Source organism: Hoplias malabaricus, chromosome 13, assembly GCF_029633855.1.
Source record: "Hoplias malabaricus isolate fHopMal1 chromosome 13, fHopMal1.hap1, whole genome shotgun sequence".
NCBI classification, from domain to species: domain Eukaryota; kingdom Metazoa; phylum Chordata; class Actinopteri; order Characiformes; family Erythrinidae; genus Hoplias; species Hoplias malabaricus.
Window position 1 is genome coordinate 20,824,172 of NC_089812.1, and position 26,164 is coordinate 20,850,335.

General features: G+C 42.2%; 1 protein-coding gene across 4 annotated transcripts in view; it reads left to right on the forward strand.

The window, feature by feature from the left end:
* Positions 1-24,887, forward strand: part of setd1a (SET domain containing 1A, histone lysine methyltransferase) — a 35,606-nt gene extending 10,719 nt beyond the window's left edge. For all 4 annotated transcript variants that reach the window (XM_066641822.1, XM_066641823.1, XM_066641820.1 and 1 more), the window contains exons 6-21: positions 112-350; positions 588-2,253; positions 7,075-8,067; positions 8,172-8,342; positions 8,607-8,694; positions 10,518-10,678; positions 11,146-11,170; positions 11,349-11,562; positions 11,645-11,694; positions 11,794-13,217; positions 15,111-15,504; positions 16,224-16,402; positions 17,029-17,139; positions 18,226-18,345; positions 21,709-21,846; positions 24,410-24,887. In XM_066641822.1, coding sequence (XP_066497919.1) covers positions 112-350; positions 588-2,253; positions 7,075-8,067; positions 8,172-8,342; positions 8,607-8,694; positions 10,518-10,678; positions 11,146-11,170; positions 11,349-11,562; positions 11,645-11,694; positions 11,794-13,217; positions 15,111-15,504; positions 16,224-16,402; positions 17,029-17,139; positions 18,226-18,345; positions 21,709-21,846; positions 24,410-24,583 — 6,147 coding nt within the window. In that variant the 3' untranslated portion in view covers positions 24,584-24,887. The remainder of the gene's footprint in view (positions 1-111; positions 351-587; positions 2,254-7,074; positions 8,068-8,171; positions 8,343-8,606; positions 8,695-10,517; positions 10,679-11,145; positions 11,171-11,348; positions 11,563-11,644; positions 11,695-11,793; positions 13,218-15,110; positions 15,505-16,223; positions 16,403-17,028; positions 17,140-18,225; positions 18,346-21,708; positions 21,847-24,409) is intronic.
* Positions 24,888-26,164: the final 1,277 nt, after the last annotated feature.

The window sequence follows — 26,164 nt, forward strand, 5'->3', positions numbered from 1 at the left end:
TTTGATTATGGTTCCTTTAAACAGCTGTTTGTCTTGGACTGGACCATGTTGTGTTATATTTACACTCTGTGTTGTTGTAATTTAAAATAATTTGAAACATTTCCCCCCCAGTCTTCTGATGTGAGGCGGAGACACTCTGTAGATCAGGCGCAAGCTGTCCCCCCTCTTGGCAGCACCACCCCATGCTCTGTGGACACTGGATTTCCAGAACAGCGCCTGGACACAACCCCATCCTCACACGGGGGGCCATACACCCCAGGTTCTTCCTCCTCCTCACAAGGTGGAAGCACTCCTTACACATCACGCTCTGGCACGCCCTTTTCCCAAGATTCAGGTTACTCTGGGGGCAGGTGGGTGACAGCCATCTTTTCTTTGTTTTTCATTTGAGGTCCATGTTGATACAGGTTTTTAGAAATAGGGAGCAGAACTGCATAGAGTATTATTAAGAAATGTAATATCTGTTTGTATAAGAAAATGTAGTAGACTTTTGCTGGTTATGTGCACAGTATTTACTTAATTCACACAAATAAAATAAATATATTAAACTCATCACCTGATTTAATTTCCTGTTATTCCTCTTTTTGCAGACATGCAAGTTATGGTGGGGCTCCTCATAGTAGTGGTTACGCTCCACAGGACATGCTCCCCTCCTCCTCCTGCTCCTCCTCCGCAGTGTCCTCCTCATCCGGGTTCAAACATCCCCGTAACTTTGAAGACCCTCACACAGCTGCCCAGCAAGACACCTCCATGTTCCACAGAGGTCGCCCTGGGTTTGCCCCTCCACCTTCTGCACCCTTTAGACCCAACGAGCCAACAAGCTACCCTCATAATGCATATCATAACGCTGGTGGGGCAGGGATGCATGTACCCCAGCACCCACATGTGCCCCCCTCAGGCTCCTTATATGAGTCTCCCCCTGTAGTTGGAGACAGAGAAAGGGACAGAGACAGAGAACGGGGGCCTAGAGACAGGGAGCGAGACAGAGACTCCTCCGGAGGGCGCTACGGAACCTCTCGACGCTCCTCTTACCACCACCAACAGGATGTGAACTCTTCATCCACGTCCTCCTCCAAATCCTCGTACCATTCCCATCACTCCCACCACTCCCACCATCCTGAGCGGAGGGAGGAGCGTGGGGATGGAAGGCAGTACAGACGGGAGAACTCTGGCTCAGGCTCACGCTCCGGAGAACATGGAAGACACCGGAACCACCACCACCACTCGCACAACCATCACAGCCGGCGGAGGAGCAGCCGAGACAGAGAGGGAGACTATGCCAACAGCTCAGACCCTCGATACACAATTGGAAGCCATCTCAACTCGAAAGACTTACCTGCTCTCGATACGCTGCCTCCATCGAGGCTGGATCCTTCACCTTCTTTCCGTCCTCAAGGCACAGGGGATCGAGGATCTACAGATAATGACTATCGTTCACATATTCACCACACACCCCTTCCCCCTCCGCCACCTCCTCCGCCCCCTCCCCTCCCTCCTGCCTCTGTCATCGCCGCTGCAGTTGCAGAGACCCTAGACTTTAGTCATGCTAGCCCCCCTCGGGAAGAGCAGTGGACTTTACCCAAACGCCGTCCCAGCACTCCTCCCCCTCAGCCTCCTGGCACTCCTCCACCCTCCTCTCCTCCTCATGCCTCCATCCCTTCGTCCTCCACCTCTCCCTCTTCCTCCACCTCCCTGCTTCATCACCTCCCCTCCTCCACAGCGTCCCTCTCTCCACCTCCAGCCCAGCGACGAGACTCCTCCTCACCAGAGCCGGACTCCACCAATGAGAGTCTACCTTTCCTTCACCACAGCAGCAGCTTGGACTCGCGCATAGAGATGCTCCTCAAGGAACAGAAATCTAAGTTCTCCTTCCTTGCGTTGGATGATGAAGAGGAAGAGAGGAAAGAGGAAGAACGGAGAGGGACAGTGAGTGCTGAAGGAGAGGCGAGTAAGCAGAGGGAGGAAGATGGAGAGAGGGCCAACCTCAGAAGGCATGGGGAGGTGGAAGGAAGCCAGAGAAGAAGAGGAGGAGACAGGGATGGGCGACGGAACCGGGTGAAGAAGCAAGGTGGAGGAGGAGAAGGCAGGAAAAGTCCTGTGGAGGTGGAGGCCCCCAGTGCTTCTGCCTCAGGCTTAGTATCGGACTCTCTGCAGGAGCAGCCAGCTATGTCTCGAGAGGAACGCACACATGTGGCCTCTGATACGCACAAGCCTGTAGGTGCCCATACTCCTCCCACCTATAATGGAGAAGGACAGGTAAGTAATCAGACCTTGTGATAGAGTATAGGGTTGTAGCTTTTCCTTAAAGCTGAGCTTACAGCCAAGGGAGAATGTGTTTTCCATGAATTCATACATAGTTAATAGGGACGTCCTGATCCTATCTCAGAGATTGGTATCGGGGCCAATCACAGCATTATTTTACTGATCTCTGTTATTGCTCTCAATCTTAAGTCCGAAACCACACTCCCACTCCCTCCTCCTCCTCCTGAGGCACGCTTTGTAATTGTTGTTTTTTGATTCTGCTGGCCACCGTAGCTGGGCATCATCACGGTTGCAGTGCCTTGTACTGAGGCAGTATTCTGAGGGAGAGAGATGGTGAGGCGAGTCTGATTTGAATGTCTGTGGAAACTTGCCTGCTAAGGGTCCTCCATTTGGCATCCTTCGCTGCCTTAGAATTCACATAATCCTGTGCGTCCCCACTGTCAACAGCAGCATTCGTTAGAATACAGTGGGTTTAGAAGTTTATACTTATATATACTTTGAAAAAGACTTAATGGAAAATAAATTATGGGTTTAAATATGTTAAATATGTTGTGTAATTTTTATTTATATAAATAAATTATTATTATTAATTATAACAAGCCTAGTTAGTTTGGGATGTGCAGTTAGAAACAGTAAAGTGTGTGTTGTGTATCACACCTGAGGGCAGTCAGCTCTCTGTATCCTAGCAATGTCATGATGTGTTGCTCCTTGGAAGCATGTCTCAAACATTATTTGGTTACAGGACCTTTCACATCTAAAGGCTGCCTCCAAAGGCATTGACCAAGGAGACAGTACAGGCAGCAAGGCATCTGAAGTTACTGCTTTCTGTTTCAGACACAACCCACGTCGCCACTTCCTGTATCTGCCATTTCAAATTAAAAGCCCTCTGCTGTTTCAAGCGGTACTTTATTTCGCGGACACACTTCTTTCTGACTGTTCCACACAAACGCTTATGCCTTTGAGTCAGTTTTAGAGCTGGAGCACAAGGGTATCTGATTAGCGCGCCCAGTCGTCCCATGTTTGGAAGATAAAAGCTGTGTTACCTTTTGAATAGATTCGGGACGAGCTTAACCCCATATTTTTGAGGTTAAGACCATGATTTGTGAGACACAAAAGCCTCAGCCACAGCGATGGGCAGATACTCCACAACAGAGAATATACCTCTCATTGGTCATCACTTTTATTTAACCAATCAGCAGCCAGATTTATCTGTCCATCATTTATTGTTGCTGCCAATGGAGTCACTGTCCCGCCTTCAGGAGTTTGTTTTGCGGGATAAGACAAACACAGGAGTCCATAATAATCAGACAAATCAGTATATTAAACACAGGACGTAACAGTAATACAATAGCAGCAAATATGTTTTAACCAAACTAATTATAAGATGTTTTTATTGGACACAAGTTAAATATGGTAATGAAATGAGAGACATCTTAAATCAATGTGATAAGCAGATACACTGGGCTGGTAATAATAACTGTAATGTACTTGAAGTGTGCATTGCATAACAGTATTATGTAGGAAAATATATGTATCGTATCGGGACACGAATCGGCATGTACTCAATATTAAAAGACTCACTAACAGTCAGGTCTCTTTGTAAGGCTCATTATTGCTGTGTGAGTTTTTGCATTGAAACACATCTTAAAGGACTTCAAAAAGGCACCAAAACAGTGAATAATGAATCCACTCAAATTGCCTTTTCATGCAGTAGCTAAAGTGGTTATACTTTACTTTAATAGCACTTTTTCACCAAAAGAAATCTGGTTCTTCAACCGGTTCTGTTCCTGATTCTTGGAACATGTGTGCTCTCCTGTGAATTGACTGCGTTTCCTGTGAAGGAAACCATAGATACTTCATCAGCGGTCAGTGTTGTGGGGGTGTTCAGTGGCTGAATTAAGCACCAGAGCTGTAGATAAATGGACAAAATCAGGACAGGTAGAAAAGTATCCAGCATGCGTTGTGTCACACTGAACACGGTAGAAACGCGCATAAACCGAGGGTGAACCTGTGTTATTTCCTAAATAAATTTAACTCTTTGTAAATTTCCAGTTCAATGCACAGTAACACTTTATTTGAGGCTCTGCTGACTCAAATAAACAGCTCTGCAAACGGTTCCGCGTTGGTTGAAAAGTGCAATAAGAGGTTTTGTTGTAGTGTGCATATGTGTGTGGCTCTGCTTGCTGAACTGAAATAGTTTGCTTTGTTCATTTAGGTTTGTTTGTAATTAATGTGCCCATTTTGGACTGGTTCCAGCTTGTATTTAAAGAGTACAGTGGTAGCATGAACACATTAACGACATAAACGAGCTTGTTGGAATAGTGTCAGCACATTATTGGAACTCTTTGCCATCTATACCATATGCGTTGTGTCTCCCCCCTGTTCATTTATACTCAGAATGTCTGATTTGACATGTATTTAAAGCTGAAACATGTCTCCAACCCACGCGCAGAATGAACTCTTCATACTGTACGTGACTTAATTAGGCTGGAGTCAGCAAGGCAGAGAGGTCTGCAGGGAACACACAGGGCAACCAAGGCATATTCCCCAGCTGTTAGCCTGGGAAAAGATAACTGCTGCTAGGCCAGGAGCCATAAAACCACAAAGGAATAAGGATTTATGTGAGAAGATGATGAGACATAATGCGGGAAACATCTGTACTTTGGGAATACGTGGTTATAGACAAGATGCCCATGCTTGGACTGTTTATGCACAAAAAATTTTACCTTCGTTTAAAGGTGTAGTACATAATTGTAATCAAAAAACATATTTTATGAAATTCAGAAGATCTTTCTTAACCATCTGCTGCTCTCCATTCAGTTTGCATGTTACAAATGAGTTTTTGTGGTAATAACTTGCAGACAAGTTACAATTCAGCCATGTACAAACAGTCGTTATTTTCCCTCAAACGCACTGTTCCACCTTAAAAGACACTGAGCTTAGAGGTGTTTTCCCCATAATCGTAGACATTCCTTTTAAAGTACAACACAAATCAGCTGGATGAGTAGTGTTCAGAGCATCACCAGGGTCCAGAAGAAATGCATTATTTTTGTGGTTTTATGGCACTCTGTGTATAATTTTTGCAATGAACAATTCAGCAATAACAGCACTTTTATGTAAGGAATGCTATGCAGGTTTTTTTTGAAGAAGAATACGTTTTAGGTATACAAACCTTTATTGACCAATCAGACATGATTAAAGATATGCCTTCATTCTTTAACCTAAAGATTTTGGTGATTGATTAGAAATTAGAGTGAAGGTTCTCCTTCCTGCTTGGAGTAACCGCATGTCTCCCCTTCTCCCAACACACCTGATGCAACTAACCATCTCCTTTACAAACCTGTCCTGAGGGGAGCTTGGCTTGTTAGAGCAGAGCAGGGAAAACACTGCAGCTGAGAATTGCTACCCAGGACCAGCACTGAAACACTGTTGGAGGGCTCATATCCAAGTGTTATTATGATAATGTTCAGCCTTTATTGTAACCACTATTTCAGTTTTACAGTATGTGTCTTTGTCTTTCTGCAATACTTGTCTTTATTTGCTGGAGTGCACCAGAACAACTATTGACTATTATATTAAAAGCTGCAATAAAATGTAAACACCACTTTAATAGCTGTAATGCTGCCAGTTTATTTAGGAGTTAGCTAGCAACCATTCAACCTTGCTGCAGGTTTATCGGTGTTGGAACTAGGGGTGGGCGGTTATGGCCCTAATATAATATTTCAGGTTATTTTGGTGATATTCTTCGCTGTCACACAGCTCCAGGGGCCTGGAGGTTGTGGGTTCGATTCCCGCTCCGGTTGACTGTCTGTGAGGAGTTGGTGTGTTCTCCCTGTGTCCGCGTGGGTTTCCTCTGGGTGCTCCGGTTTCCTCCCACAGTCCAAAAACATACGTTGCACGTGGATTGGCGACTCAAAAGTGTCCGTAGGTGTGAGTGAATTTGTGTGTGTGTTGCCCTGTGAAGGACTGGCGTCCCCTCCAGGGTGTATTCCCGCCTTGCGCCCAATGATTCCAGGTAGGCTCTGGACCCACCGCGACCCTAAATTGGATAAGCGGTTACAGATAATGAATGAATGAAAATGAATTTAAATTTAAAATGTACTTTATTACAAATAAAAAATTCCAAACATTCAGAAGAAACAACAAATAAATATGAAAACAACCATAATTTACCAAGATTCTGACATTGAATAAAACTATTTAGAATATTGATATTTTTTTTTCCTCCCCAACTCCACACGACTGTAGTCACTCGTCTTTTGGAGTAAATGTTTGAACGCAGGGCAAATTTCCACCATACCTGTCGCTGTGCCTAAATGACATAATGAATGTATGCCGTATTTCGTGTAACCGCATGATGTCATCATGTAAACAAATCAGAATATCATGGTAATCAGGATATTGATATTTTTTATTGTTTAAAAAATGTGCAATGTTATTGCACACGGTACAATAAGGCACAACCCTAGTTGGCACTAAACAGTATTGAACTATAGTTCTAGAGCAACAACATTAAAGTGTTTGTTTTGAAAGTGGATTTTATTTAGTTTTAACCTGCCCTCAGTGTAGTTTGTAAAGCTTAATCATTAATCTCTGTAAAAAATCTCATGAAAATCTGTGCCCTTTTAATCCAGGCTTTTTTTTTAGAGAATTTGGGAAATTATACAAATATATTTATATCTACATTAATTCTTAAATTATGTGCATAATCCAGCTTCAGTAGGGCCTAGCTGTGTCACTTTATTTTAACAGAGAAGTCCAGTACTACATTTTTGGGCTGATCCAAATATTTTCCTTCTCTGTCTTTAACAACAGCAGTCTCCTCATTCCTCTGGAGAAGACATGGAGATATCTGAAGAAGAGGATGAATCCGCCATCTCTGCTGTGATTTCACATCACGCAGCTGCTTCGTCGTCCTCCTCACCCACAACTTCTTCTCAGACAGTCCATCCCTCACAGACTTCAGAGCCCTCCGCTACTCCTCCTCCTGACAGCACACAGCACTTCAACTCCACCATGCCACCTCCTCCCATCCCCTCTTACCCTCCTCATCTGCCTCCTCCGCCTCCTCCTGGCTTTTCTCTTCAGCCTCCTCCACCTCCAGGCATTCCTCCTCCGCTGCCTCACATGGAGCTGCACCCGGAATATCCTCCACCTCTTCCTCACCATATGTATGACTATGCCAACTCTATGGAGCTAATGAGCCAATACAGTGGCATGTCTTTCCAGATGCAGACGCAGATGCTCAGTCGTCTGCACCAGATGCGCATAGCATCTGGTAACGACTCAACGGAACCCCCTCCGACCTCTGAGTACCAACCTTCCTACCACCTCCATTCTATGCCGCTCCCTCATGCACCTCCTCCACCTGCACATCATCCATACATGGACCAAGACAATACCACAGGTAACCACTATGACCAGGACCACCGTTATATGCCCCCGCACATGCCCTACCCATACCCAGACCCTCACGCTGCACAGTTACCTCCACCTCACCACCACACCATTGCTCCGCCTCACTCTCCTTGGCCTCCACACCTCGTGCCACAGCACTTTCCATCACACTTCCCCGTCACAAACTACGGCACTGCGCCGGATGTGGAAGGGGAGGAATTTGCACCTGCGGAAAACCCGATGGCTGTGATGAGCCACAACCCCCACGAGGCCACCGTCCAACAGGTGCTCTCCGTTCTCATCGAGGAGATGAAGAACATCATGCAGAGGGACCTCAACCGCAAGATGGTGGAGAACGTGGCTTTTGGCACCTTTGACGAATGGTGGGAACGGAAGGAGAGAAAGGCCAAGGTAAGACCTGGAGGAGGATGTGTGTTTTGTATGTGTGAAATGGGATCTGTTGTTGTAGATATTTTAGGACTTCTGAGATTTTCTTTGAAATTCTCTGTTCTCAGCCTTTCCAGACAGCCATGAGAACTGTGTCTGTAGTGCGTGAGGAGGAGAAGAAGGAAGAGAAGACGAGCAGTCGTCCCCGTGAGCCCCTCATGTCTCTGGTGGACTGGGCTAAGAGCGGGGGCATGGAAGGCTTCACACTGAGGGGGGCGCTGAGATTGCCATCTTTCAAGGTGCCTTGATTTGATGAACGGAAAACCACACCTCACATTTAATAACAGATACATGACATTACAAACATTGACGTTTATTTAATTTTACTTTTGCGACATAATAAAAGGTGTGGTTTAATGTCAGTGATTAAAGACGTGACTTGGTCAATGGCATAAAACTTCACTCTAGTGTTTTACCCTTTCTGTAAAAAGCAGTTACAGGAACAGTAGCAGTAAGGACTGCTGGTAAGAGTGACTGATGTGGGTGGGTGTTTTATTCCCCAGGTGAAAAGGAAAGAGCCTCAGGAGTTTGCAGATGATGCGTCACTGAAAAGAGCCAGGCCTTCCACTCCACCGGACGAGGAGGATGAAGGTGAGCTTCTTTGTGTCTTTTAAGACGTAAAATGACTAACTTCAAGTTCAGTGAATTAAGAAAAGTACAGACAATAAAAAATCTGATTTTAGGGTTTTGCTCGAGGGCATGAGATTCTTTAAAACTAGACGTACATTTCCTGAAGGACATACATAGTGCTTGAAAAGTGTGTGTGTGTGTTTGGAATCTTTGAATGAGAGAGAGAATGAAAGACTGGACAGTGCAGTTCCTAAAGAAACTGCTAGTATGATTGTAGCAGTAGTAAAGCTTTAACACCAGTTGAAGGGGAGACACATTTCAGACACAGATTTACAAAATCAAAAACATGATATTCAGACAGGATCTATGGTCTTGCAAAGTTTATTGCAGTAGGAGTAGTGAATGCTGTATCTGAGGTGGTTTCTTATGTATCTATATTAGGGTAAATATATATCTGTGCAGGGCTCTAGATTGCGACCAGAAATATTTATTTGTAAGTAAATTAATTAAGTCACCATTGGCGACAAATGGCAACTTTTTGATGATGATGATGATTATTATTATAATTTTTAAATGACTGATGATATAACATGAAGCATCCAATTACATGGACAAGTCTGGCTATGAAAATATGCTTGCGCAATTTTCACCAAAACCGTGACAGCTGAAGCAGTAGCTAAGCGGAGCTGAGCATTGAACACAGTGAACAGCAGCGTGTAGAAAATGGCAAAGCCAAAAATATCCCTTTTTTTCCCCCACACAATCTACATCTCTGTCGAACCTTAAGAGGCCATCTGCTGAACCCCAGCCTGACTCTGTTTGCACCAAGGCAATAGTGGGAGAGACAGAAAAAGATGAACTTTAACAACCATCCACCTCCAGCAAAAATACAACCACAGAGACATTTCAATAATTTTTGGCTTCAGGAGTTTAGGTGGCTCAGGTACAATAACGTAAAGCAGACTATGTACTGCGAAGCAAGCAAAGGTATATAAGACAGCTGTGTGGTTTTTTTTTTTTGGTTTTTTTTTGGTATGAGCTGCTCGGTCTGCCTCAACGTTTAGGTTCTCGATGTGGCAGATAGGGGGCAGAATCACGTTACCACTGCTTGGTAGTGTGGTTTTAAAGCGATGAACATGAGTACAAGTACATGAACACAAAGGGTACATAATGGAATCAAAATAATAAAACAGTTGATATACTGAACATATTGATGTAATCAATATAGACAAGATTATGTCAATTAGAAGATTTGAATGCTGATTTCGATTAATTTTTGATTAATTGCCCAGCACTAATCTTATGTCGGAGACATAAAACTCCTTTATGGCCTATTATTATGCTTATTATTATTTACAAAAAGCTATTGGCACCTTTGAATGAGTGCTGTATGAAAATCATACACAGAATCACTTAGAAAAACTGAAACACACTCCAAGGTCTGCAGCTTGGTAAAGTAACTGTTTAAGCTTTCAGTGTATGTTAATAATTGACTCATTTAAATGAATGGGGAAATCTCATCGCAGCAAAAATGTATTCTTTACCATTTACCAGTTTAAGTTTCTAGGTGAAACGATAAGGATTTTAAGAGCTCAGACATTTGGTGACAACACTTTAGAACCCCTCTGTATTAAAATCTTTGCAAGAGAGAAGAATAAAGTTAAAGACTTGGAAGACGAGTGGCTGTTGGTCTGAAATTGGTCTGTAGCTTCAGTATTACAACAGTTTACGATGTATTTCAGTGCATTCTTATGGCAGCGTTTTGTCCAAATAAGTAAACTATAAAACTCACATTTCTGAAACCTGTTTGAGCCGTTTTTTGACCGCCTTACATCTCCTTTCAGACTCGTTCCAGGGTAAAGGTCCAGACATTGCTGGCCGACCAGAGGAGAACCGAGCTCCTGACAGAGAGGCAGCTCGCAGGAGGAAGAGAACCAAGGCCCGAAAACCTTACGACCTGGACAGTGAAGGAGAGGAGACGTCAGATGAGTCGTCTTCTGAAAAGGTGTGGGCATGTGTGTAATTCTGGTTGTGCATATTTTTCTGCCTTCTGTCAACCATGTTGTTGTGTGGTATGGACGCTAGGGGGCAGCAAATTTCTTTGACTGCTTTGATTCTAGACCTTTCTGGGAAGCAGTTCATATTAGATCTATTTAAATACCCTATTTAATCTATTTAAATATTTAACCCCTCTGGTTTAACATCCTTCAACTCTCTCTGTATTCAAATCAAACCTCAAAAAATATCTTTTCTCCCTTGCTTTAATACTCCCCAAACTTAATCTATTCATACTGGTTCAGTAACTTTTGTTAATGTTTTGTATTTGTATTTATCTGTATTTGACTCTTGTATGCGTCTTTAAGTTCTTGAAAACCGATTTATAAATATAACATATTAGTATTGAATGTGATAGGGATTGTTTGGACGTAATGCCTTATTGTAAATATTGAGTGACACACTGTTGTTTTTTAGGAGGATGAAGAGGATGAATCGGAGGGTAAGTGCCATTATCTCTTTGCCTTTTTCTCATTTGACATCTCTAGTTTCTCTAGTTAAGTGGAATAGTGTTTGTCATTGGTGCAAAACTTTAAATAATAAACTTTTGATAAAATGCCTTTTTTATATTTAATATGAAATCTAGTATTTATATTATTGTTGTTGCTGCCGTCTAACAGATGAAGCCCTCAGTGCAGACAGTGACGATGAGAGTGTCTCTTCTTCATCAGAGGGTTCGTCGTCGTCGTCTTCTTCATCCTCTTCCTCATCTTCATCATCAGATGAGGAAGATGAGGAGGAAGGCGCACAAGTAGAAGAGAGTGAAGGGTTGGACACGATGGATGAGTCTACGATGGACAGTATGGCTATGGACACAGAGAAAGAGGCAGACAAGTATGTACTTATTTGGTAGGGTTTTGATTGATGTGGATGGGAATGAGACACTTTGAAGGACAAATGGTTTTCTTTCTTACAGAGAGAAAGCAGGCATTCAGTCCTCTGCTTTGGCTGCTGAGGTCAAACCAGGTAAGATGATGAACCCAGATACTTGCTTTTGGATTTTACAGTGAGCTTTTGGGAAGCCCTGATTCATCACTCTTTCATTTGCTGTTTTCCTGTATGCAGAAGAAAAGGTGACCACAGCTGTGCCAACCGAGCAAAGACCTTCGTCCCCACCTTGTCCCCGTCCTTCCTCCCCCATCCTGCCTCCTCTCAAGAAGCGGCGCAAGACCGTGTCCTTCTCGACGGAGGAGAACGAGGCCAAACCTTCCCTGGACTTCTCCGCTGGGCCTCTGTCTCCACTCGCAACTCCAGCTCCCTCTCAGTCTCTCCTCCTTTCTCCTGTGAAGCCTCAGCCTCCAGAAGTGCTCACTTCAGCCTCACCTGTAGCCACGCCCACTTCAAACTCACCTGGAACCACACCCACTACTGCTACTCTGCCCACATCCTCCAAACCTCTACCAATGCTCCGCCCCTTTGCCTCTACCCCAGGTGAGGCTAGTACCCTCCCCCAATCCCCTACTTCCGTTCTCACCGTCCCTCCTCCTGTGCGCTCTCTCCGACCAGAGGAGCCCAGAAAAGGTCCAGGCCTTCATCAGTCCCCACACACGCCTCCTTCAAAGTCCCCCTCCAAACGAGGAACAGGAAAAGACTCTCCAAAAACACCTGTACCTCCTGTTGCTCCTGTATGTCTCACAGTACAGAACTTACCCCTGGACCATGCTTCTTTGGTCCGAATTGCTTATGAGGAGCCAGCCCCTGTCCCAACCGCGGCAAGTCAAAAGGGCCGCGCTCGCGGCCGCCAAAGAACAGGCAGTCAATCAGCTTCTACCCCTCCCCACGTTTCCTCGTTACACCCGATATTACAGGAGGAGGATGATGAAGATGAGCATCTGGAGCAGAGGCTGAGACATAGGGAGCAAGTCGGAGCATCCAGCTTGCTGCAGCTTGCCACCACAACCACTCCTGATCTCTCTGTGCTGGCTGATGTGGCTTTGAAGATGGATCCCGATGCGGATGTAGACTCGGAGGAGACGGAAACATCAGACGAGGCAGAGGAGCAGAAACTGGAAGGAGAAGCGGATGGGGATTTACGTGCTCAGCTCCCCCTGCTGGACACAGAAGGGATGTTTGTTTTTCAGGAGCACAACTACTCCAAATATCCAGCTCTCCTTCCTGCTTCTCCTCTCTCCTCAACCCAAAAGAGGGCGAAACAGGACTCCACCTTCCTGCTCCCTGCAGACTTCAACCAGCACGGCGTGCAGGAAGCTCCTGAGGAGGTGATCGGAGATGCACATATGGGCCGGGGTGATGCAGTCGAACTCTATGGAAACCTTGCTGGTGTGACCTGCGAAGGCGAGGCAGCGGATTCCGCTGAGACTAACATCCTCAGCCCCACATCCAAAAAGAAAGGGTCCTTCAAGAGGGAGTTGGAGCTGGAGAAAGGGAAGAGTAAAAAGAGAACTAAGAAGGACAAAGAGAATGTGGATGTGCAACTCTCCAAGCAGCAGAAGGAGGAACAGAGCAAGAAAAAGAAGAGGAAGTTAGAGGTGTGTGTGTGTGTGTGTGCGCGCGCGCATCCTTGTGGTCCTTGTCATGAAACATTGTGCATTTTGTGTGTGCATGTTTTACTTTTGGAAGATATAACGTAAATAACAGTCACTAGTTTCTGCTGGCAGCGTTGAAATGAGGCCCCAGATGCAGTAATGGTATAGTTATTTCTCCATGCAGCTTTCCACAGTTTAGTTGCAACATACTGTGGGCATGCACATGATCTACTTGTGATTTATGTGCTGTCTGTTCCACAAATGCCTTTTCTTTACTGTTTGTGTCCTGATTCTACTCCCTCGCATCCATTAAGCACTAAAACAGCATTGAGTGTTGTTTGTGTTTATGTATACACTGATGCAAATTTTTTTTCTCTGCTCTAACAGCCTTTTACACACAATGCAGAGCAAATGAACTTCACAAAAATGTGAAGCACTCAAAAAAATGCATGTGGTAAAGACTGAAAAAGTAACCACATTACAAGCCTAGTATTGTGCACATCCCTTTTGGTCAGAAGAATAGTTTTATTTATTTTTTTAATACACAAGTTTGGATGCAATTTTAATTTTTTTTTTATCATCTGCTTAAATTAACATGACTTTATTTAGTTGGTCTGGTTGTTTCTGACAACGGTGGCATGAGAACCTCTGTAATTGAGTGAAAATGTAAATAGTGTTGGTAAAATGCCACATGAACAAGAACAAAAGTATTTGCTTAAGACATGGCAAGGGCATGTTGGACAAGAACTAGGGAGGTCTGATTATGGAAAAACTCCTACCAACTCATAGTCTGTAAAATAAGATATCATCTGTTTGTTGACTGCATTAGATTCCACATCTGTTCAGGTTTTCTGCTTTTCCTACATCCTACAAGTGCAGGCTTATTAGAGTTATACTGCCTCCCATTTGTCTGTCTTCATCCATGGCTTGAGATTTAACTTTGAGAAAATGCCCAGTTATGTTTTTATGCATGCAGCAGACTCACATTGTTGTTGGCTGCACAGACGGTACATTGTCTTAGAGGACAGAAGGGTAGTCAGAGAGGAGAATCATTTAAAATCATCTTAATTAAAACAAAGGGCAGCATGTTGGAGCAGCAGGTAGTGTCTCTGTAGTGTCACAGTTCCAGGGTCCTGGAGGTTGTGAGTTGGAGTCCCGCTCCGGGTGACTGTCTGTGAGGAGTGTGGTGTGTTCTCCCTGTGTCCGCGTGGGTTTCTTCCGGATGCCCCGTTTTTTTCCCAAGCTCCAAAAACACGCTGGGAGGTGGATTGGAGACTCAAAAGTGTCCGTAGGTGTGAGTGTGTGTTGCCCTGTGAAGGACTGGGTGTTTTCATGCCTTGCGCCCAGTGATTCCAGGTAGACTCCGGACCCATCGCCGCCCTGAACTGGATAAGGGTTGCAGACAGTGAATGAATGAGATACTAAAACAAGTCCCAGCTCCACTATCAGACTTCTGGAAATTTCTATAAAAAATTCTGTCCAGTTTAAATGTTACATTAAACCGCTTCTTATTAGAATTTGTCATTTTTCATTATCATTTTAAGGGAGAGGTGCTGAGACCTGTTGTTTTGAACAGACGGGAAGAGAACAGTGCTGTTAGTGTGTAGCATTTTGACCAAAGCAGGTCACAGACAGTACATTCAGGCCCAGAGCTGTGTTCATCTGTGCAAAAAGGGTTTAAGACGTCACCTTTTAAAACACATTAGAGACCATTAAGTTCACTTTCAGTCTGAATCTAACACACCTTCAGCAAATCAGGGATGTCTAATAGAGTTTTTGGATGGAGCTAATACTGATACAGATCCAAAACATTGTCTATAACTTTGTCTGTCTCTAGATTGCCCTTTTATTTTATTTTTTTTCTACAAACCCTGTCTCTGTGCTCTCTATGGTCAGGACCTGGAAGAGGACGTGGACGTGGAGCAGCTAGAGTCGGGCGAGTTGTCCAGCTCCAGCTCAGAGTCGGCCGACTCAGACTTTGCTCTAGACTCTGTGGAGTATGAGCGCGAGGAAGTGAGGAAGAGCGAGCGGCTCTTCCTCCAGGAAGCTGGAATAACGCCATCAACTCAGAGGAGACCCAAACAGGCCCCAGCAACTCCAACAACTCCAGAGCTTAGGCACAGGTTTGATCAGCGATCAGAGTTCGAGCAGATGACCACACTCTACGACATCTGGAATGCTGGCCTTGACCTGGAGGACATGAGGCTGCTGAAGAGCACCTACGAGAAGCTGTTGCAGGAAGACCACAACACGGACTGGCTCAATGACACACACTGGGTCCCTCATCCTGATATCCTTTCTGTGTATTTCAGTGCTGTACACTGGGGGGCGTTTGTGAGTGAGTGATCAACAAGACAGGTGAACAGACATACCTGAGAACATGAAAAGGCTTTGTGGATGTTTGTATTTGTTTTCTAGTCTATATTTTCCTTCAGGTTTCTAAGAGTAGATTTTGGAAACCCTCAGATTAGATCAGATTAAAGATTGTGTTGATTTTCAAAGTGAATATAATGAAATGCATCCTCTACAGAGTGCAAACTCATATGGGGAATTCTTCTGCAAAGATATGTTTCTCTGTTCATTTTTATCTGCAAGAAATAAAACCTAAAGTTTTGGAACTTCATAACATAATTTCACTTTTAAAATCAGCTTTGCCTGGCCACCCAAACCTTAGCAAGTGAAAATTTAGAGACATTTGTATTAAGATTATGCCTAAAAAAGATAAATCTACAAATGAATCTAAGCTAAACAACCCCCCACAACGTTCGTCCCAGATCTTACTCAGACTTTATCCTCCTTGAGCTCTAGTAAATGTTCTGGGTAAATTCTGAGTCAGTGCATGTGAAAAACGGTTTCTCCTGCACGCGCTGCACAGGCTCCGCACCCTCGACTAAAGCACGTGTTTCATCTCCTGCTGCGAGAGCGCAACTGAAGGATAGAGTAGAAACAGTAGAAATATTCTGCATGTCCAGTCTTTCTTAAACTGTGACCCTTGACCAAAGGCTGCACTCACCAACATCCCGAACCCAAGGCGTAAGAAGAAGGCTCCAGTGGCACAGCTGAGGGAGCACGTTACTGGCTGTGCTCGCAGCGAAGGTTACTACGCCATCAGCCGCAAGGAGAAGGCTGTCTACCTGGATCTTGAATTCCCCGAGGCTGTGCAGGAAGCGGTGGACTTCGACATTGCTGTAATTTACTTGTGGATTTTTTGTTTTCCCTCAAATTTTGTTTTTAATATCAGTTTGCTTCTCAAGCATAGCCTGTTCTTTATTCTCATAATTCTAGAAGTGTTTTATTATTTTTTTTGTAGTAACCAAATAAACTCTGGACATGAAATCTTTGGTTGAATAACAGAATAATAAGCCTGTGGTTTAACTTAAATTCACATGAATTATTAGTTTATAGTTTTATATATCTAGTTTATACTCCAGCTCAACATTTAGCTTCCTAGATGTTAAAAATAAATGTATGTGTTCAGTGAAACATCTGTGAAAAACCTTCCCAATTCCAGTTTGTTTGTTGGGAAATAATCAGTTGGTTGTTACATCTTACAAATGAGAAATAGTTGCGGTGAGCTTTAAAATTGAAAAACAATTTCAGCAGGCAATTATGTAATCACTGTGACAGGCTCACGTTGTGATTAAGTGTATAATTACACAGTGATTTGTGAATGCTAACGTGAGGGAACAGTTACTAATTGTTAACATCAAGGCATTGCAAACTTTAGCAAAGTGCAGTAAAACACTCTAATGTGCGCTTCTTTTTTTTTTTTTTTTTTTTTTTTTTTTTTTTTTTTTTTTTTTTTTTTGTGCAGGGCTCCAACCGTCTGCTGTCGGAGAGGCGTTCAGAACAGAGACGCCTTCTCAGCGCCATCGGTACGCCGGCAGTGATGGACTCAGACCTGCTCAAACTAAACCAGCTCAAGGTAGAAATTCATCTCCCGTTGACCTTGGGTGTTTATCTCACATTCTGCTGTGGTTACAGCTCCATGTTCGTCTCGCTGCTTCCTTCTAATTGTTGGAAAATGTAATAAATGTTTCTGTTTCATTGGAGTTTAAGATGGGGAACCTCAGGCCCGCCAGGCCTTCATACTTATAAGTAGAAAACATAACTGCCCGCAGCAAACCACGTCAAGCATCACTTACTGTAAAATATCACCACTAATGTGAGTTTGATTTTGTAGCAGAAATAGAGTACAATACCAGCAAATTAAGAGTGAAACCCATACACGCACAGACAGAACAGGTTAAACAACAGAAACATTTTCTGAACCACCACAGTAGAGGAGCCCTTCTTATATAAAACACATGAAAATAGATAGTAATTCAGCATCTCAATTTATTACAGAAACACAATGAAAATACGATTACACACACTCGCTCACACACTCCAGCTCACTTGCTCGTAGCTGCTTTATGCCTCTCTCCCTACATAAATGTGTTCTCTTAATAAAATGCCATTGATGACACGCTGTTAACCAGTGGCTCAACCGTACGGTGCTCAGCCCAAGGAGGGTAATTAGAGCTTCAGCTATAGTCCCAATCCCTACCTTAAAAGAAACCAGAAGAACCAAAGCTAGACTGGTTTAGTTACAAACTGACAATCGTGCTGTTACATAAGATATTTTCAAAATATCATAATAGAATAATTTCCATGAATAGAAAATTGTTTTCCACCCAAGCCTTAGGTGCGCTGAAAGACATATGGATTTACAGATTGGGTGTGTTCGTGTTAATGCTGAGAGGGTGCTTGACTTTCTCCTGACCTTCTTCACTTTCCTCTTAAATGTTAGCCACAAAGAATGTTTGTTTTCCTGCTTCATTTTCCTCGCTCTGTCTTGAGGTAGACTTACTGTGTGTAGTGTTTTGATTTGATCTGTTGGTTTTGTTTTGACTTTAAAGGCAACATAAGTCTCTATTTAAAAACTTAAGAGTCCACTTCAGAAAGTCATCATTTGTACATTTCCCCCCCTCTAATTCTGCCTGCTGTTTATCTCTGTGTCTGTGTGCAGTTCCGGAAGAAGAAACTGCGCTTCGGTCGCAGTCGTATCCACGAGTGGGGCCTGTTTGCCATGGAGCCCATTGCAGCAGATGAGATGGTTATTGAATACGTGGGTCAAAACATCCGGCAGGTAAAATTCATCCTGATTCACTCTATAGAATCATTCAGAACAACTCTGTGGAGGCTAGCAGTCCTATGTAGCACAGTTGCTCTCAGTGAGTGGGCAGCTCCTAAGTTCCCACCAATATTTTTTCTCGGGGCATCTGTGGGCTGATGTGACAGATCTGGGCAATTTGCATTCTCCAACATGGCCTTGCATTAGAGGTTTGAAAATAAGCAGTGTGTGAGCCTCTCATGCTTGCTGTCACTCTCCAGAGGCTGGTGGCACTGTGTGTGTCTCACCGATGGGTGACATTGCTGAAGAATAGTAACAGCAACAATTTGGAGATTAAAAAAAAACAAGCAAAATATCCCAGTGAAACAATCCACAAGCCTAAAAGACAGGCCTCTCACCAATCACTAGTGTGTTCAGATATGTCATTTTCCTTCCGTTTTGTTTCTGTAATAAAAGTGTCTTGTGACTTTTGCCTATGTACATGTTAAAGATACATCGTGATTGTGATTTTAAAATGATAAAATAAAGTAATAAAATATATTTACTTGTATGGCATTAGGAGGATACTCGTATGCAGAGTGTTTAAAATTCTCATCCCATTACAGATGTAGGTGAATGTAATATTAGGAGTCTTGCCCAAGGACTCTTAACAGTGAACCATGATGTGCTTACCTGAGCAGGGACTCAAACCTGGTCCTCTGAGTAGAATGCAGCGTTATCACTTTTCAAACTACACCTGACACCTCACTGAGCAGCCTGATTGCTTGAGGGTAGTGTTTGAATCTTGGGGTCCAGGAACTTCTCTTATACAATATGAAAGATGGAAAAACTTGTGTGTGTGTGTTTATATGGTGTTTGTTGTAGTGTTTGTTTTCTAGACTTTCTAGACTTGTTGAGCAGCTGAGTAACTGCATTTGTTTCAGCCTGTCAGCATTAACTCTGCAACAACTGCAATACTGCATTGCTTTGATGCTTGTGTTCATGAGTTTACACTGAGCAGAATGGACTCGCCCACAGATTAAACAAAATTATATATATGGCCACAAAAATAAAACACGCAAACGTTAATTTGAGACATTTTTTTCACCGTCACTCTCCAAGTCACTGTGACAACTCTCTCCAAGTCACCTCTGCCCTGATAGCAACACACGCATAAACTTTAATATGGCACATTTTAAAGTACAATTTAAAAGCAAATATTATGTTTACTGACTTCCTGCTACCGAAAAAAAGTAGCGAAGGCCACAACTGGGTTGCTTGTTTTCTTTCCGTATGATAATTGAAGAAAAATAAATGGAATCGGTGTCTTAAAATATCATGCTCGGTGTAGAGAATGTATTCTGTATTTTCGCTGAGAAAACAGTTGAGCGTGTAATGTGGCCATGGCTTTCCAAACTTCACCTGTCCTTGACTGAAACTGCTTTCCAGTATTGAGCGATGCTGACTGCCAGTATCCTGAAGCTGCTGACGCTCAGTTTGACATTGAGGTGAGGGTGTATCTGCCTCCTGTTTCCTGTAGAAAGTGATGGGGTCTTCAGATTTGCTGACTCTGAAAACACTACTTTCCTGACATCTTTGTCTCAACCCATAAACAATTCCCTTCTGATATCTGAATTATTTTTAATTGTGTTGGTTTGTGTCTTGATGGACGGAGACAGCACCAAGATCATAGCAAGATATTTCCTCAGACATGGGGACATATAAAAGTAAATCTACTATACTACTGCAATGTGTACTACAGAGTGTAGAGGAAGATGTTTGTGATTCATTTTATGTGACGTGTAATGCAGGCATCTAATTGAGCTAATACAGCAATAGATTCGCTGAATTAGGCCAGTCAAGTTGTATGTTTACCTGGCATGAAATTGAGATACCTGCTGGAGAGATTGAGAGGGTTGTGAGGACAGCATGGCTTGTTCCAAAATAAGGAAAGCTGATGCGAAAAAAGAAAAGAAAAACAAGAAAGGGTTTATCAAGGCTCTTATTGTACTTTTTTTAAAAGCTGCATTTTTGTTTGTCGTCTTCTGAAGATTCTTTATTCCTTATACATTTATTATAGGCCTTAAAGGTGTAGTTCACGATCGTAATCAAAGGACACTTTTTGTAAATTATTAAAAAATAAATAAATTCCTCTCCATGTGCTGCTCTACAGTCGGTTTGTGCTGGAATCCACTCTAATATGTTTACGAAGCCCCAGTGTCTGTAAATGGGTAAAAATAAACAAAGTGTCTGGGTCCAGTATGCTAGGCTTTCTCTCCCTCTCTCTCTCTCTGCTCACGGCAGAGAAACGCCATCTGGAGGATTTTAGACAACGGAGAGACAAATGACTTTTCTAAACACTGAAAAGCACCAACCAAAATGAGGATTTTGCTCTATTCCTGCACCATAGAGGGGTAACACTGACTTATTTTTAGATGACTTAAGGTGGAAGTGTCTCCAAATACGGGAGAGGGCTAACTGCATTAGCGACAGTGCTACAAAACTAAACAACTCGAGTTACACAAGTTTCTGTGGGAATTCAAATAGTGAATAAAAACTTACAATTTACACATCAGACATGTATAAACAACAGTCCCTTTTTTCCTCATTCCACCTTAAAAGGCACACAGCTATAGCTGCCTTTCCCTGCAATTGTAGAAGTTCTCTTTAAGTTAATTTGTCTGGGCTGTCTTTTATATACAAATAGAGCTGTTTGTTTACTATGTGTTGTATGAGCACTGCAGACACTAATGTTAAATTCTAGGATGGGGTGAGATTTGGATTGTTGGATACAGCAGGAAGGCAAATGCCGATAACCGCTGTGTTAGATGGGACATGTCGTTGGTCGTGACGTTTTTCTCTCTTCTGGGCACCTGCCCTCTGCTCTCATTTCCTTGCTTGATTTTCCAGGTCATTTCCAGGTGAGTCAAACTGGCTGGGAATGAAAGGAATACAGTCCTGGATCTGAATTTACAATCGGCTTGAATCGGATCTGACAAAGGCTTTTCCTTTATTTCAGTGACGTAGTTCTGTGTGAGTCAGGGGAATTGTCTGCAGAGCTTTCTTTTTCGTAGTGATTGGTATTGAAGTGTGGCAAGGGGGTGATGGTCAAACGTCAAACTCTGTATTATGGGATAATTCTATGGCAAGACTCCTAACATTACATTTTGCTGAACTCTGTAAAGGAATTAGAACTGCAAGCTGCTCTGGATATTACCATCTGCCATTTGCCATAAATGTAAATATGTGTGCATAATAAACATTTGTCTTTAAAATATTTTGATGATATTCTTTTCATTTACATGTAACTACTGAAATTGAGACGTTTTAACACAGGAAACAAAGTTTAAAACAGGACAGGCAGTTCTTTTCAGTAACCTTTTGTTCTTGTGTCGCCAGATGGTGGCTGACAATCGGGAGAAACGTTACGCTCAGGAAGGAATTGGAAGCAGCTACTTGTTCCGTGTCGATCATGACACCATTATTGATGCCACAAAGTGTGGAAACCTGGCTCGCTTTATTAACCACTGCTGCACTGTGAGTACACACACACACACACACACACTTTTCACACCCACACTTAGCTGTATGCACTTTTGGAGCACACTCAACAATATCTTGCATGCAATTCTTCTAAAGTGACATAGTTGTGAAAGCTATATGAGAGTGTTGCTGTAGTAAAAGCATGTTCTGGGCCCTCACACATACATACAAAGGCCATGTCTTGTAAGGAACACAATGTGATATTTGTAACATACAATTACAGCTTCAAAATTATTATGATGCTTCACTCACCTGTAATGGACAGAATGGAGTATCTGTCTTGGTTCAGCACTGCAGATACTGCACTATGAAACTTTATTAGCAGGGTAGGAAACTTAAGTGAAGTGTGTTGTTTTAAATGTGAAATGAGTCCTTTTTTGTAAGTCATGCAAATGTAGAGTGTTTGAATTAGGGATGGACGGTAAAGCCAAAATTTATATGAAAACATTTTTCTTAATTTTGTTTGATACAATATAATTCCGACTTCAATATGAACAGTAAAAAAAATCCATTGAGAAACTTCCAAGGACAAACAGGAAACATGACATCACCCTCAAACAACAACCTGCAGGCTTTGTCAATATTAACTTTTTTAAACTATATTTTAAATCGAATGCTGGACTGACAGCAGCGCCCTCTAAAGACCATCAGACAGTGACAGATGCTGTAAAGGATGTGTACTGAAATACTGAAAATGTGTAAAAATCATATTCTTATTGAAACGTTTCATACACACACACTGAATTATTATCCAGCCCTAGTTTGAATTTTCTTCAGGAGTGCGTTTTACTGCTAGGAGATTTCTGAACCCTCCTCTTAGACGTTTTAAGATGGGCTTTGAATGAGTAGACTATATTTTAAAAGTGGGAATTATGTAGTTTCTTGAATGAAAGATGTTTGCTGGATGAGTAGAAAGTGGTTATTTGCTTTTTAGTGTAAAATTGGGGGTTCACGTGCAGCATGTCTTTTCCAATCTGACTTTGTAGTCCAACCACTTTCATGATGCAAAAATGATATATGAAAAATATATGTTCCTGAAAATCAGATTGTATGGCGTAGAAAAGAAAAAATAAATTGGAATAACTAATGAAATAACATTCCTCCCAATTTTCTGTTTTGGGTAGAGCCTCAAATTATTAGAACATTGGACTGATACAGTTTACACTTTGGACCCGGCAGATACAATTATTATAATGATTTGTTTGAAGACACAGAGTAAGCAGCTGCAGAGTTTGTTGCTGCCCAGCTTATATAGTAAACACAGCAATCTGATATTTTGAGCCTCTATAATTGAAGTTGTTCTGACTATGGAAACCTTCATTAAGCTGCTGCAAGGCAATGATTGTCTTGTTGGTAGATGTCCAACAGCAGTAATGCAGATAAATTAGGGGTTACTTGTGATACTTTAACAGACTTTATAATGAGAATTAATGCATGTCTAGCTCCAGCTTTTACTGGAGATAGAAAAAAGAGGCTTCAGTGGGGTTATTTTTTTGTGGATTGTTATAATTTTGTGCCAGACCTGTGTGGATCATCTGAAGTGGTTATTAAAAGAAAACCCAAAACCTTATTTAAAAAGGGTTTGTGGCCCAGGTGACATTATCACCAAACCTCCTGTAGTTATTATCTTTCATGTCTGACTCTTTAAATCCTGTGTACCACTTTACAGGATATTTCAAAAAGAGAAAAGAGGGCTATAAGCTGTGAGTGGGCTTCCAGCCTTCCTTCCTGTGGAGGCTTCCCGCATCAAAGCCTGACCGCTTAGGTTGAGTTTAAAGAGCATTTGATATAAACCAGTTGGCTCAGGCTCTGTCTTTCTCTACTCTTTTATATGGTCGTGTATAAAAGGTTTCTGTGTCACAAGATCAGATTACATGTGGTGTTCATAAAGTGTTACTAAAGTGCACTTTAAAGCAATAACAGGTTGTATAATATTACCTTAATATTATAGCTTCACTGACTTGTAATAGGGAGTATAGAGCCTCCATTGTTGCTATTCTGGGCTCTGCACTGCAGAAACTGCACTATGTAATGTTTGGAGGAGGGTAGAGCTGGTAAGGGTTGATCAGACAAAGTAGTGAAGCTGAGATTTTATTTAAAAAAAAAAAACAATAGAATTTAATTTTTATTTATTTATTCAAATTTTTACATTTTCTTTATTTAGAATCACATCCCTGCAACGTGACAGCAGTTTATACATGTGATAGTACTTTCAATTCCTATACAATTTTGTCTGATCTTTTCTCTTTTTCAGAAAACTCAAAAACAACAAGGTTATTGTTGTTGTAAATAAAACAAAATAAAACGCACACAAAAATAATCTTCACATAAAGGAAGGCAGTTTCAAATTCTGTATGGATACTGTTTCCAGAAACTACAAAACATCTCAACTTTTGCATTGTCACATTTAATATTCACGTTTGCAAAATCACCTAGAAAATGAACAGAATTATTAATAATACAGATTACAAAATGCAAATCATTTCCGAGCACAAGGGACCCCATTGTTCCCTAAACAGATCTCTCTTTTGAAACCCCTCCCTCTTGTATTCTCCAGCCAAACTGCTATGCCAAGGTGATTACCATCGAGTCGCAGAAGAAGATAGTCATCTATTCCAAGCAGCCGATTGGAGTGAATGAAGAGATCACGTACGACTACAAGTTCCCCATCGAGGAGAACAAGATCCCTTGTCTTTGTGGCACAGAGAACTGCCGAGGGACTCTCAACTGAAGTGTGGGGAGAGACGGAGATTACATTTCTGTTCCATTTTCAGCTTCTCCAACCCTTCACCAAGCCGGGGCTTAACAGAGAGTTCATATTTAGTTACAGCATTGAGCAACATGGTGGAATCAGGAGACGTGCGTGACTGTATTTTTTTGAGCTGTGCAGCTGTTATTTAGTGACACATCTCTGCAGGGAAGCTGGCACCATCACTGATTTACAAAAAACGAAACCCACAATATCAACCCCACCCTTTTCCATTCTCTCTCTCTCTCTCTCTCTCTCAACCCCCCCCCTCCCCTCTCTCTCTCTCTCTCTCATATGACACCCTTCCTATGTTCAGCCTGTAGTTTTCTTGCAGCTTAAATCAGTTTTGTTTTATTGTTAGAGGCCTGCGTGCTGGACATTGGTCATGCAACCTCACGTGAAACTGTCTGTATTCACGTACGCACAAAGCTAAAAAATGACTTTCTATGCGCCTCTGGATGAGGATCATTAGATCCTTCTCTCTAAATATAAGATCGCTTTATTCTCTTTTTTTTATTCCCTCCCTCTCCTTGTTTCAGTGAATATTTTTTAAATTGGTTTTGTGAGCTGTGAAAGTTTTACAGTGAAGTCCACTCTCTGTGTGCTCATACTCCTCTGTGGCCTGTGCGTAACCACACTTACAACCGTGCCCTACGTAACATTTTTAATTTTTATTTTTGGACATTTTTTTTATATGGGCATTGTCCTCTCCCCGTAGTAGAAAATGTCAGAGTTTCAGCTTCTGAAGCTGTGGCCAGTGTCCTGACCTCCTCACCTGATTTTCCAGGTTTTAGTCAAGAGGAGGTCTGCAGTGTTAGAGACAAAATAATATTTTACCCATTAAACAAAGGTAGAATAGAAAGTTAGGACTTTTTTCCTTTCCTGTTGGACCAAGGGAAACAAAGAGCCACATCAGCATTGGGCTTAAATGAGGAATTAAAAATAACGGTGCGCTTACCGGCACCAGCCCTATAACCAGATAATACCAGAGCGGTCAATGGAAACCACTTCATTTTGTAAAGTAGGATTAGGACGACACTGGTAACATTGACACACAAAGGAGCAGGAGCCCAACAGTCCATCGGCTCTCAGCTCACGCTCTAATGGGATCTGCCAGTGAACTTTTTTTTTTTTCATGTTCTTTTCTCTCCTTGGTTTTAGTCTTTATTTTTAGCTACTTTTAACTTCATGAGCCCCAAGTCAGCGGTCCGATCCTTCTCTGTAAAGACACCATGTAAAATATGTAGAGTTACAACAGTCTTTCAGTACAAACTGACCCTCAAACAAAGCTTAAAAGTTTTTTTTAAAAAAAAAAGGACAAAAAAAAGAAACATTGGAAGGAATCTGTGTAAATATTGTAGAGGTGTTTGTTTCTCGTAGAAACACGCTGGTTCCAGTCTGTAAATATGTTCTTCCTTTTCCTACTTTCCCATTGCGAGAAAAAATTGTACATACCTATCATTCGTTTATCTTATTTTTTTTCTTTTAATTTGATTATTTTAATATTATTTGCAATATTTCTCTTGTATTAATGCGTTGGACCCTTTATTAATGGTGCATTAA